The sequence below is a fragment of the Trachemys scripta genome, chromosome 9 (genome assembly GCF_013100865.1).
Source record: "Trachemys scripta elegans isolate TJP31775 chromosome 9, CAS_Tse_1.0, whole genome shotgun sequence".
In the NCBI taxonomy this organism is placed as follows: Eukaryota; Metazoa; Chordata; order Testudines; family Emydidae; genus Trachemys; species Trachemys scripta.
In genome coordinates this window covers 46,492,351-46,506,255 of record NC_048306.1, presented here as the reverse complement: position 1 = coordinate 46,506,255, position 13,905 = coordinate 46,492,351, and the positions used below count along the sequence as shown (strand labels likewise).

At 47.2% G+C, this 13,905-nt stretch overlaps 1 protein-coding gene across 2 annotated transcripts in view; it reads right to left on the bottom strand.

Moving 5' to 3' along the window:
- Positions 1-7,636: 7,636 nt before the first annotated feature.
- Positions 7,637-13,905, bottom strand: part of LOC117883258 (endothelin receptor type B-like) — a 31,892-nt gene continuing 25,623 nt past the window's right edge. Inside the window, exons 6-8 of one of the 2 annotated variants that reach the window (XM_034782387.1) lie at positions 12,299-12,432; positions 11,660-11,768; positions 7,637-9,663 (exon numbers count right to left, since the gene is read on the bottom strand). In XM_034782387.1, the coding sequence (XP_034638278.1) occupies positions 9,514-9,663; positions 11,660-11,768; positions 12,299-12,432 (393 nt within the window). In that variant the 3' untranslated portion in view covers positions 7,637-9,513. Of the gene's footprint in view, positions 9,664-10,575; positions 11,138-11,659; positions 11,769-12,298; positions 12,433-13,905 lie in introns of those variants that run through there. The other variant, XM_034782388.1, reaches the window with a different exon arrangement.

Here is a 13,905-nt window from a genome sequence, read left to right as displayed (position 1 = left end):
TTCCCACCCTCCTTGTGTCTGTTTGCGCCTTTCTTGTGAGCATGTGCGTGTTTTTTAAAAAGGGTCAGTTCAGAAAGCAAGGGGGAAGTTGTGTCCGATTCCCTTGATTGAGCTCTTGGTGCACAAGGAAAATCCACCACCAGCGGTTGTGGGTTTTTCATGATCCCATTTGTTTAATTATCAAACGGGCACTCTGCTCATTCATTACAACAGCAGAGAACGTATCATTAGGCTTCACGTGGGGCGTGGCTTATCCCGAGCAGCATACATTATGTATAATGTACAAGGAGAACAGATGTGATTCCGTTACAATAAATCAATTCAGTTTGGATTCCAAATCAGTAACAGAATCCATATGGAGGCTGAACCATTTACCAGTCTGTCCGCCTGATTCCGATCTCCTTTGCACTGTTTGAAATCCTCATTTTCACCTATGGTAAAGGTGAGAAGAATCAAGCTCCATGTATTTTAAAACAGAAGAGTCTGATCCTTCTTTTACCCACCAAGAGCCTGCCTTCCAGTCTCTGTCTCATCCCCCAGGAGAGTTAACGTCCTTTGCCCCCAAAGGCAGTGTGGCCTAGGGGAGAGCACACTGGACCGTGACTCAGCAGACCTGGGTTCTATCCTGCCACTTACCTGCTGGCTGACCTTGGCCAAGTCCCTTCCCCTCTCTGTGCCTCAGTTTACCCAACTGTAAAATGGGATGATAATGCTGACGTCCTTTGGAAAGTGCTTTGAACAGAACTGGTGCCAGTACAGATCCTTCAGGGACCCCAATATTTACCTTTCTCCACTGTGAAAATTGACATTCATTCCTACCCTTTGTTTCCTATCTTGTAATCACTAACTGCTCCATGGGAGGACCTTTCCTCTTACGCCATGACTGTTTTACTTTGCTTAAGAGCCTTTGGTGAGGGATCTTGTCAAAGGCTTTTTGGAAGTCTGAATACACTATATCCACTAGATCATCCTTGTCCACGTTTGTGGCCCCCCTCAAAGAAATCTAGTAGATGGGTGAGACGTGATTTCCCTTTCAAAAGCCATGCTGACTCTTCCCCAACGTAGTGTGGTCTTGAATTACAACTTGAAGGGGTGTCTCAGAGATGACCAGGCTCGAGGACAGCAAGCTGCCATTGATTGCCTCCACCAAGTTGTGGATAAGCTTCCTTTGCACCAGCAGGTGGTTTGTTTAGCAAATTTAGTGTCCATGAAATTACCAGAGGCTCCAGAATCTATCAGTGCGAGCTGTGTGCAGCTTGCTTTGGGTGTAGACAGGCCTCAAAGTCGGAGCTTGATCAGAAAGTGAGATTGGCCATTGTCTGCGGCCGTTAGGATAGGTAGCAGAGAGGGTCTGTCGTTCTGGCCAGCCACGTCCCCTCGCATGAGGCTGGATCTGCATGTTTTCCCAGACTACCCATGGGACAGGACTTCAGGGAGCACCTGATGGCAAAGTGGCCTCGTTCTCCACTGTACAGGCATAGGCCATTGAGAAAATGCTATCCCTTCTCTTGATCTGAGGTCATGTTCATGTTATGTCTACCTGCATGGGTTCAGGTCCAGTGATTGCATGGGGGCAGGAGGAGGGGGACAGGAATAGGGCAGGGCCAGGTGGGGCTGAGCACACACCTTCCTTCTTTCCTGGCATCGAACAGTCAATTGTCAATTTGGATACACAACACAAGTCAATGAAGGGGAACAATGCAGTGGTGCGGGTTGACCTGGGCCAGTTCATTTTTAATAAAAAGAACGCGGAGTCCTTGTGGCACCTTAGAGACTAACAAATTTATTTGGGCATAAGCTTTCGTGGGCTAAAACCCACTTCATCAGATGCATGGAGTGGAAAATACAGTAGGGCGGTATAAATACACAGCATATGAAAAGATGAGAGTTGCCTTACCAAGTGGGGGGTCACTGCTAACGAGCCAATTCAATTAAGGTGGAAGTGGGCTATTCTCAACAATCACTTTTGTAGTGCTAATGAGGCCAATGTAATTAAGGTGGCCCATTTCAAACAGTTGATAAGAAGATGTGAGTATCAGCAGGGGGAAATTAGTTTTTGTAGTGACCCATCCACTCTCAGTCTTTATTCAGGCCTAATTTAATGGTGTTCAGTTTGCAAATTAATTCCAGTTCTGCAGTTTGTTGTTGGAGTCTGTTTTTGAATTTTTGTTGTTGAAGAAATGCCACTTTTAAGTCTATTATTGAGTGTCCAGGGAGATTGTTCTCCTACTGGTTTTTGAATGTTATAATTCTTGATGTCAGATTTGGGTCCATTTATTCTTTTGCATAGAGACTGTCCGGTTTGACCAATGTACATGGCAGAGGGGCATTGCTGGCACATGATGGACTATATCACATTGGTAGATATCACATTTTTAATCTCATCCTTCAAGCCTAGCCAGAAGTGGTAAAGCTGCACTGCTTCATTCCAGGCTTTGTCAGCTACCTGGGGACAGAAGTGGGTGGCGTAGGCTGCAACAGGGGCCTTGTCTCAACTGCAGGGCAACTTCGGCAGAGCGGGCAGAGTTTGGGTCATCAAACATGAGTGAAAAGACACAAATTCATCAAAGTCATTGAGAATTGTGTCCCGTCCCCCGCCCCCAAGGAGTGGCAATGCCCAATCCAATGCTTCGCCTCTCAATAAGCTGATGACAATCCCTACTCTGGTTTGGTTCTTTGGGTAGAACATCACCAGGAACAGTAGGTGACATTGCTTGAGAAACCCTGAAACTTCCAATGGTTCCCATCAGCTCTCTGGTAATGGGAGCTTTGGGCCTAGATCTTGGGCTCTTTTCGCTGACGGCACAAGGGGGCCTGGGATTGCTGGGATCTGGGATCCTAGGAAGATGTTTTCCCATTGTAGCTGGGCCCCTTGATTCTGGAGACCTTGAACTAGCTCTGCTATCTCAGTGGTGGGGGAGCCTGGAAATGTCATTTTGCTTGTAGAGGGTACCAGCTGGCATTATGAAATCCACCTTGGCCATTGAGCCTGACCAGGGTCAGTCTGCTCAAACTGGCAGAAATTGTGATGGGGATGGTCCCTGGGAATCACTGGACCAGCCCCTGGCTTGAGGACTGGCAGGAGCCTAGCACAGGGATGACTCATCACCACATGCAGCTTCATCAGGCTCTAGCTCAGGGATGACTCATCGCCTCACATTCAGGCTTGGTGACCTCTCCCCGCCCATGAGTCTATTAGTAGTAGTTGAATGTTAAGGAAGAGCGAGGAACTCATGACATTAGAATTGCCAGCAGGAGGAGCTGACAACGCTGAACTCAGGCTCTGGCTGGCTAAAAGGCTTTCCGCACAGCTTTAAACTGTGTTTTTGTAATCATTTCCATCGAAGCAGGGTTTTCAGCTCCAATCTAAGGGAGAGTCAGTGTATGGACTGAGCCTGTAGCAGGCCTGCCCGCAGGTCCAGCACTTCTCTGTGCACACAGCAGTTTCTGCAGAAATTAAGTTTTCTTTTCCATAAATAAAAAAGAATAAGATTTTAGCTCTTAGAGGTCTGGAGAAAACCTCCTGCATGTAACCTAATGTAACACTGTCTGCAGAGGATCTCCACTACATGGGTATGATTTCACTGCAAAGAAAAACCTGCAGCACCATCTCAGAGCCTGGATCAAGACTCAGGCTTACAAGTCTTGGGTGGAGCTAAAAATAGCAGTGTAGGCATTCCCTCTCAGGCTGAAATCCAGGTTCTGAGACCTGGTGAGGGGGTGGGGTTCTCTGAGTCTGTGCCTCACCCTAGTGAGAACGCTCACACAGCTATTTCAGGCCCTGCAGCCTGAGCCCAGCAAGCCCATTGCAGTATATACCAAGTGCAATGTGGCCTAATGTTGCCTAAAGTTTATCTTCTGCCCTCCAGCCTTTATTTTATCATAAATGAAGCCATTCTTAATCCTTTTGATGGCTGACATTTGCCAAGATGCTAGCCCAGGGGAGCGTGTTTAGAGGGGTGTGTGCAATGTCTGCAGTCGCCAAATGAACACAAGAGTCACGGGAACCAGTTGACCCTCTATTAAGTATTTAGCAGACTTCCCAGGGCTGCTGCCCAATGATAAGGGACAGCCAGAGTCTTCCCTATCAAACATGAAAATGTTTTATTAACATACAGAGAAGAAAGACAGGGCATAACATGTCATGATTTGCCATATATTGCTCTTTCCAAGACAAATTGACGGACTGAAGCCCTGTGACAAGTTAACAGTGTGTTTGCTTTCACAGACATTAGGTCAAGAAACCCACTAAACCCTGGGTTTCATGATAAGATTCTCTCCTCTCTCTCCACCGCAGCAGGCCCATCTTGTCTATTTCACTGTGATACAAGGAGCTGTCAAGCACTTGGCTTGGGAGGGTGCAAGGGATGCTGTTGATAGTTTGCTTTTCTATAGCACTTTTCATTGGCAGGCTGCAAAGCCTTTCTCTAGTAGAGGCCTGGTTTCAAAGGGGAAGTTGAGCCACAGCTGGACTGAGTTTGTGGGGCTCAGCCTGGTGAGTCTTTGACAGAGCTATGTGTAGAGGAGGGGTGTTTGCACAGGGCCAGCCTGCCTCTAGATGGTGCCATCAGTTTCTCTGCACTTGTGAGCACCAGATTTGCTAACCCGAATGAAAGGGGATTGTTAAAAATAAGCATCCTAGTTAGCAGGAAGGCAATTACCCGGGAGGGATGGGTCCGCAAACAAGAGCTGATTCACACACACTGGCTTATCCCATGATTGCTCAGCTGACGACAACTGACAGAGAATAAACCTCCTTGTAGTTTACATGATCTGAAACCCATCTGGCTTCTGGTAGCTGACGGGTGACTTTCTCTGATATCTCAGGGTGTCAGGACATAACAACTGCTGCATGAGCCCTAAATTTGGCTCTGAAGCCCTCCTTGTCCTCTTTTTTCCCCCACAACGAGAAGAGAGGAATGGCTACATACATGCTTAATTATACTATCTGCCTCTCAAAGCTGGATGCATCATGTAGATATGATCTTGTTCCATGGGTGGCTATGTCATTGTATTATCATTTTTGCTGGTAGTGAAAGCTAAACTTAAGGCTGAAGAATAGCTTCCATTGTAACTCCCTGTTTTCAGGTGCCCATAACTTTCAGAGATTTTTTTCCTTTCAGGCAAAAATTTTCTGGGGTTGGTCTTAGTCCAACGATGATATTTTAAGGCTGGGAAAATTACATTTAAATGCATCTATCATACAAAAGGGTACAAAAAAAGTATATACAGTTTCCTGTTGGCCAAATAAACTTTGAGATCTGTTGCTTTTGACAAGAGAATTACAGAGGGTGCTCCAGTGAGCTGCAAGGGACCAGCTATGCTGAAGGATACTGAGGTCCTCATTAAACAAGAACATGGCTGGAACCACCAGAATCTAGAGCTGGAATAAATTCACAGCAGCCTATTTGTTGCAATATTTATAACGTGGATCTGAGGCTGTTTTGAAAGATTTGAAACATTTATAAAACTAAACATTGATTTGCATGCAATGGTTAATGTGGAAATGAATAAAACTGCTCCTTTAGGATGAAAAGGCAAGGGATTTGTAGCTCTTCTATGTCTGGCTGATCAATACAGTGATCTGCAGTCCCCCAGGGTGCCTGTAATTGACGTCTGTCTGGTCCGAGCACTGCAAAGTGCCCTGAGCTCTCCTTCCAGTGCCAATGAGTAGCTTGTGGCTGTTGAAAGTATAGGATGTTGTGTATTTACTGCCACCACTCAATGCTTATGGCTGAGAGCTTCAAAGCAGCCCTTGGGGATTTAGAGGTACATTTCCCATTGAAATTAATGGGAGTAGTGCATTTGCCCCCCCCCCATATGTCAATATAGCACAAGGCAGCAAGGGGGTCCCCAAAGGTGGAATAAAATGAGTCACAGGCCCAAATTCCTTGTCAGCCTACTGAACATTAGGAGGACCTGAGGCCCCTTTCCATGGTCTGGGTTAGTGAGGAATCCCTGGGTGCTTCCTTTATGTGATGGCATGATAAGGGCCAGCTCTTTTGCATTGGTACTGGCAACATTTTTCCACAGGGAAGATACTAACAAGGGGCAAAATTACAGCTATAAACTAATGAGTGTCCTTCTTTCCCGTCTGCAAACCCCTGCTTGTGCCACTGTGGCACAGTGTTCAGCTGAGTGCTGGGGACCTGCACGATCTGTCGCTCTGCAGCTCATCCAGCAAGTGGTGCTCCAAGCATTAGGGGAATTGGACCCTCTTCCCATGCCTGTCCCTTGAAGTACAAAGCACTTTGGCCCAGATCCTGAGAGATATTTAGGCACTTAACTATCATTCAAATCAATGGTAATTAGATGCCTAAATATCTCTGAGGATTTGGGCCTCTGCCATGGTCCAAAGTCTCTCTTGAACCAAGAGAAATAGCCCTAGTTATTGTCTTGATGAAGTGAGTTAATGCCCCCTTTGCCTCTCCTTCTGCATTCTGAAATGCTGCCATTCCTAAATGAGGCATCTTCTCTGCTCCTGCCACCTGTTCCCCTGACCTGTCCCCCAGAGAGACGGCCGCTGCCAGCTCTAGTTCTTGAGCGCAGCCCTCAGATCCAGGCATCGCAGGATCATGGTGAAATGAACTGCCTGAAAACCAGCAAAGGAGCCAGTGAAAGCTCAAGAACATGAAGAGCAATGGCCAGAAAGCCCTGAAGAGCAGAGGGTATCAGGACGGAAGCTAGCCAAGCTGCCTGGGGAGTGCTAGCCCCATGGGAATTGACATGCTGGTGAGGGTCTGCTGTTCTTTCTGGGTTGGTTTCAGTTTGTTTGCTGTGTTGATTTTACCATTTGGGTTGACAGCAGTTTTTCCTGCAATGTCACCTGCCTTGCCTCAAAGTCACCTGAAAATGACCACCAGACTTGTCAAACTGGCTTGCAGCCTTTCCTCTCCCACAGGAGCAAATCTCCAGGACTCCCTCCTCCAATGGATCTCTCCCCCCACAAGCAGCAGCTGCCCTCTCCAACCCCAGCTGCCCCTTTTTCTGGCCCGTTAGAAATTCTAGGCTGCTCCATATGCCAAAGTTTAGGGCGACTTAGTTGATTGACTCACTTGGTAACCCAATGGGGTGGAGAGATCAATTTAATCAGTCAGCTGTCTCTGGTTTTAAGATCCTCTCAGTCTCTCTGCCACTAAGTGCTCTGATTCCAGAGTGTAGGGATGGTGACCATGTTTGGGGTTAATGCAGGGTGGTATCGGGGTGCTGATGTCAGATCACATGCTGAACAGGAACACAGAGACTGCGGTTTATATAAAGTATATACACACACGCTCACTCAGGTCACCTGAAAGCACATGGAAATACCAGAACCCTGACAGAAATCACAATGATTTAAAAATACTTGCTGTTGAGAAAGTGCCCTCCAGCCTGGAGCACTTCAGCCACCAATGAAACTGCAGCCACCTCTGTGGTGGTGGGGGGAGAGAACACAGTAACAGCAGCACTGTGTAACTCTTAGGAGGTAAAGGCAAGAACAGCCCAATCAAGTATCATGGGCATTTAGCTGGGCAGACTGTAATTACTAGAGTGGCTCAATTTTCAAACAATTTTTTCTCATTGCGAATTGGGCTTTTTTCAAAATGGAAATGTTTGCAAAGCATGTCAGTGTGTGTGTAAAGCAAAATACCAAAAGTGAAATAAAACTAGGATTTTTATTTTCATTTTTTTCCCTACTCTCCCCACCCCTTTTTTTTTGTGGCAGAATGGAAAAGGGGACGAAGGGGCAAAAAAAAGAAAAGGAAAGAAAGGAGAAAACCTGACCCCTTCCCTCATGAAAATTCCCCATAAAAATTTTCATGACATCATTGGAATAAATGCCAGATTGTTCCTTTGTGGAAGCTCTAGGGGGAAAGCCTGTTTGAACTGGTCGACTATGTCAGTGAAGGCTCTTCACCATATTCTGAGCAGCTCTCGTAAGCCCTATGCTGGAATCTGGCCCCAGTGCCTGAGGGCTCCCAGCTCTGATGCTAGCACGGAGAGCGATGGGCCTATAGACCACCACGAGTGGGCAGAATTGTGGGTTTATGGCTAGTCTGCCAAACGGCAGTGCCAGCAGCACCATGCTGGAGCATTGTTTCAGTATTGCAAGAGAGGGACCAGTACGTCCTAAGGAGTCTCCAGCACCACTTCTTGCAACACCTGGGGTTTCCTTAGAGGTCTCTGAACTGTGTCCCTGAGCTTAGTGAATCACACGAATGGACTACCAAGAGAAGTGGTGGCTTTGCTATCTCTTGAAGCCTTCAGATCAAGACTGGTCTTTCAGGTAGACAGGCTTAAGCCAAGCACAAATCAATGGGGGCAAGCCAGGAGGAACTGGATGACATTTTCTGGCCTGTGATATATAGGAGATTAGACAGATGATCTAGCAGGCCTCTCTGGCCTTAGACTCTATGAATTTATGCGGTACAGTGTTCCTGTAGCTAGGTATGCAGAGCCAGCATTGCTCAGACCCAGTAGTGATCAAGGGTTCCCTTTCACTTCTAATTCATCTCCTAACTTAGGTGACATGTGCAGTGAGCTTGCTGGCATCTGTTCATAGCACAACCCCAGCAGAGTTGATCTTTCCTGTTCAGAAGAGGACCGGGACCGGAGCAACATGGGGTGCTGCAGATAGCAATTAAGGACAAGTTGGCAGAGTTGAGTGGTGGATGACAGCCAACAGTGCCTGGTTTTAGGCCATGTTGACTCTAGCCAAGGCTGCCATTCCTGTGCTTGCCTTTACAAACACCAACATGACCAGACAGCTCTCACTGTGAAGGAGCTGCTGGAAAGGAGAAGGGAGAAGCTACAGCAACCCATTTCTTTGTATGCTACAATTTCAAAAAAGGAACATTTTCTTAACCCCATTTCTACTAAGAATATAACATCCCCTAAGCAGCTCTATTCTATATACACCACTGTGTTGTTACACTATAGACATGCAGGGTGAAATTCACCCCTGGGCAGAGGGCAGCGCAATTCCTAGGCACCCTCTGGGCTTAAACAGGGCTTAAATGGAGCCTCGGACTTCTGCTGGCTGGCTGTCCAGGGTGAATTTCACCCCCAGTGATTGTGTCCCAGCAGCAAAGAGGGGAAGGCTATGGGCTTGTGATGCAGCTGCTTTGGTTTCACCTTAGCTTCTTAATGTATCAGCTTGTAGGATCAGAATTGACCTCCACCAGTGATGTCCCTTGTCAGTTTAAACATGACATCACTCACAGCACCCTCTCCCTCCAATCTGGTGGTCTGGAGACAGATAGCACTGGGTTACTCAGCTTCTCCAGCAGGATTTAAAACCCAAAAGGTCCTTTGAGGAAAACAAAAAAGATGATTATAAAGGAACAGATGAGAAGTGAGGTTCCAAGGCCCCCGCCAGTGACTAGTTCAATGGTAAGTGAAATGCTGCTGCTTTTTCCAATGGATCTGTGAAAGGAAAGCAAGTGACTCAGAGCCAGCCAGGAAATGACTGTGAGTGGGATGGATGGCTCCTTTCAGCTCTTGCGGTGAGCTCTCCAATTGATTTATGGTTCTTTAGGCAGAGCTGTACTTATTACTCAGGTGGGAGCTGCTTCGGTCCAGCCCCAATTCCTGCCCGTTGGCTTTCCACTTCCCAACAGACCCCTTATCATCCGTTGGTGCGCTGCTCAAGGCTGGTCTCTGGCACCAGCAGCACAGACAGGACTGGAAAGAGATACACAGAAAGAGGTTAGGAGCTGGAACTATGGTGAAATATCCCCTATTACTGTGGAAAGGAAGGGTGGTCTTGTGGGTAAGTGATTGGCAGGGTCTTGGCCTGGGAGAATATATACATATATTATCTGGAAACAGACTTCAATTTATCATACTTTGAAATTGTTTGGTGACCCTGTGGTCTTAGGGGCCATGCCCTTAAAGGCTGAGCTTCACAGACAGAGTCTGGTCGGGGCATTGTGATGCTCTTGTTGTTATGTACAGCCATTTTGAACAAAGTACAACATAAAGCAGAGCTCTTGCAGGCACCGTAAGCACTGAAGACCACAGCACCTTTTGTGTGAAGGGATCTCAGCCCATGCATTGTCTGGGAGCCATTTGCTTTGACTGCTGGGCCAGGGGAAGACCAAGTTTAAACTTTACTCCTGGGGGGAATTCTGCATCACTGCACATGCACAGAATCCATGTCCCCCGCAGATTTCTTTGCTTCCCTGCAGAAAAATGACTTCTGACGGGGAAGCAAAGGGAAGCCCACAAGAGCGGTCATGCGTCCCTCCCCTGCAGTGCAGGCAGGTTGGTTTGGCCGTCCAGAGCAGCTGGTAGAGAAATCACCACTGGGTTGAGGTGGGGTGAGGAGCTGTGCAGATGTGCATGAGAGAGAGACACTCTGTCCCTCTTGCTCGCTATTGCGGCATGTCCGGTATGGAGAGGCAGGGCTTTGGGGTGTTTCTGAGGAGGTAGGCATGGGGCAGAGCAGAATGTAGCAGCCTGCCTGCTTAGTGAATTGTTCCCATTGTTTTTGTGAATTCCCCCAGGAATATAAAACAGGTGTAAAAGTTTTAAGGCTCCTTTATATTGCCAGAGTGGTGTAAAGGACAGTATGGCCTTACAAATGCTTATGGTGCTTGAGTGGTTAGAATTGGTCTAAATTTTTGGACTGAAAAAAATTCCTATCCAAATGTGCTCCATTACCTGTTTGGTGCTGACCTTTTTGGAGATGGTCAATAGCCAATATAAATTGTGAGTTTGATTCCCCAGCTCTCCCTTGCTCTTCAGTTGCCTACAATGCAACACTGAGCATATGGCTGCATAGATTTGTTGACTAATAGCTAGAAATAAAGAGTCAAACCTAGGTACATTACTATTAGACTAGGAAGTTTGGGGATTTCCTCTAATGCACCCTCCACTCCCATTCTCCATCCATTGTATTGTAGTTTAAAAAAATTACCAAAATAATTGAAACTGACATGATTATATTGCATTACTTTGACAAATAAAATTTGCAGACTTTTAAAATATTGTGCGCAGAATTCCCCCAGAAGTAAAACTTGACTGTTTCCCCATGTGCTTTAGGTCACATTTCAATGCTTCCTGCAAGTGCATGGTGTGCTGCTGCTGCTCGTGTTGCAGGGAGCATCAGTTGTTGCTGGCTCCAGATCGAACCCCTCTGCTCCACTTCACAGCCCTGCTGAGAGCAGCATATGATGGGAGTGAGACCATCAGTAACCAAAATGGAGACCCTTTGAGCCATCATAAAAATAGGTCACTAGGGAGGTGCTAGGGAGAATTCGTTTGGTTTTGGTCCCTCCTCAAATGGGAATTCATCCTCTAAGGACTACTACACAGTGCACATGAGTGGGAGTCAGGAGACCTAGATTCTATTCCTGACTCTGCCAGTTGGTGCCATTGGCCAAGTCACTTCCCTGCTCTGTGCCTCAGTTTCTCTTTCTCTGTTTCTTTTTTTCAACTGTAAACTCTCTGCAGGGCAGGTCCTGTCTCTCACTATGTGTATGTACCATGCCCAGCAAAATGGGGTCCCAGTCTTGCCTGGGACCTCTAGGTTCTTCTGTAATACAATGATAAACACCCCTCAAAGCTCAACCCACACCCTGCTTCATGCTCCTGCTAGCTGAGAGATCTTCAGGAGCCTCCACAGCAGGCACATGGCACATGCAGCAAGTCTGAGCAAGCTGCATTTGTCTCTCACCTGAAAGCAGTTCTTGAATTTCCGGCTGACGAAGTAGAGAGCTATGGGATTGATGCAGGAATTCAGGGAGGCCATGTTGATACCAAAGTAGTCCATCACCAGGAGGAAACTGGGGGTGGAGAGGAGAGAGAATGATGGTGTACTTGGAGTGGTTTGTCTAGCCCACTGTCCTGCTTCTGTAAAGAAGCAGTGACTGGAACTTCAAAGGAAAGCAAAACAATCCCCTACCACACCTAGCCAATTGTGCAATGCTCTGACATGAGGGAAATATTTGTTTCCTGACCCCTGCAGTGACCAGCTCATGCGTGGAAGCATAACATCTGATTAACTCGATCATCCTACTTTCCGTAAGCTCAAAACATGTGCACTGCTCTTTGATAACAGCAGGCCCCTGCCCACCTACCATAGCCATACTGGGACCTCACTGGAATATCTGCACCCCACACCTTTCTGTGGCTATTAAAAGGATACCTCACCTTGAAATTGAGCAAATAAAAACAAAACAAACCAGTGACTGAAGTTCCAGAGACAATTACACAGTCAGCAGCAGCCTGGATTCAGAGTCCAGTATTAATATCACTGTGATCACAAGACTGAAGCACAGTACAGAAGTGGGGGTCTTTTTCTCATTGTCCTCACCTCAGCAATTCACATCTGTTGGGGTCGGTCTGGTCATAGATGGTCTTCTTCAGGATCCTACTCAGGTGGAGAGGCAGCCAGCAGAGAGCGAAGATCACCACCAGGCAGAACACTGTCTTGGCAACCTCCCGGCGCTAAGACGCACAAGTGAAGAAGTGTGGGTGAGTGCACACTCAGTGTGAGCCTGACAGAGGAGGGGAGCAGAGTACCACTAGCACAACTCTTGTAGAGGACCTTTAAATCCGTAGGCACATCCAGCAGCATTTAGTGCTCACTCAGAATGATCATTGCACAGCACTGATAAGGGCTGGAGACCCCCTTAAATCCTTACATGCCTCCAGCAGCACTGAAATTTACATGACTGCATTATCAGAGGGGCTGTGAGGGGTCAGGTGGCACAGTACAAGCAGTACAGTACTGGTGGGGACTAGGGACTCTATGTTCAGCCAGAGTCGGCAATGTTTGCATTAGTGAACACTCAAAGGACCTGACCCAAGCATGCTGAATTCAGTGGAAAGACTCCCATTGACTTCAGTGGGCTTTGGATCAGGCCTGCAGTGAGCTTGAACCAGCAGGGGAGGTGAGGCCTACAAGAGCCTTCACTGCTGAGTCATGAGGTCTCCCTTACTCACCTACGCATAGCCAAAGACAGAGGAGTTTACATCAGAAGCAAGCCAGGAGGCTAAGCACCAGCCTCTCCTAGTGCAGTGAGACTGCTGTGCTGCCTCATTGGGCAGCTATTAGAAGATGTGAACACACAGCGAGGCTACCAGAGCCAGCCCTTCTGCCCACAAACGTAGTGACATCTCCACTGGCAATGTGCAGCTGCTGCGGTAATACAGGCAGACCTCAACTTTACCATGTTCGACTTACGATGAACAGCACTCATGACATTTCTGAATTGACCCCGATTTGACTTGTGGCAATTGGTTTCGATTTTAAGACGCTTGGTCCCGCAATGAAGTGTATTGCAGTTCCAGTTACATTTCGACTTATGACACAATTTTCAGGAACCAATTGTGTCGTAAGTCCGAGGACTGCCTGTACAACATTTCTTTAAACAACAGGCAAACAGGATTATTTATAACCCAGGTATAATAAATACACAGGGAGGCCTTGGCTTCCCCAAAACAGTCAGATTGGGCCAGACTGGGCTGGAGACCTAACCTAACACCGCATGATTGCTCTTGTACTGGTATTTGTAGCTATTGGCTGGGTGGCCCTGGAATGTAACAGAGAACAGGGGAGCAACTCTGGCATAAGGACGTGGAGATCAAGACATCTTAGACCAAAGGACTAAGGCCCAGCTCCTCAATGAGCGTTAGGTGCATTAAACCCCATGTGAAGCTCTGGGCTCGCTGCCTCTTCTGTCCAATGGAGATAATAATCCACCCTTTCTGCTCCCCTTGCCTGGTTTGTTTATTTAGACTGTAAACTTTTCAGGGCAGGGACTGGCACTTGGGGGTATGTGCCACGCCTAGCACAAAGGGACCCTGATTGCCATTGGCCTTTACCCACTACTGGAATATAATTAAGCATAATGCATTAAAAGTCAAACTGTTTTTCAGCCTTAATGCTAGTGCTTGGAGTTGTACCAGATGCTCTGG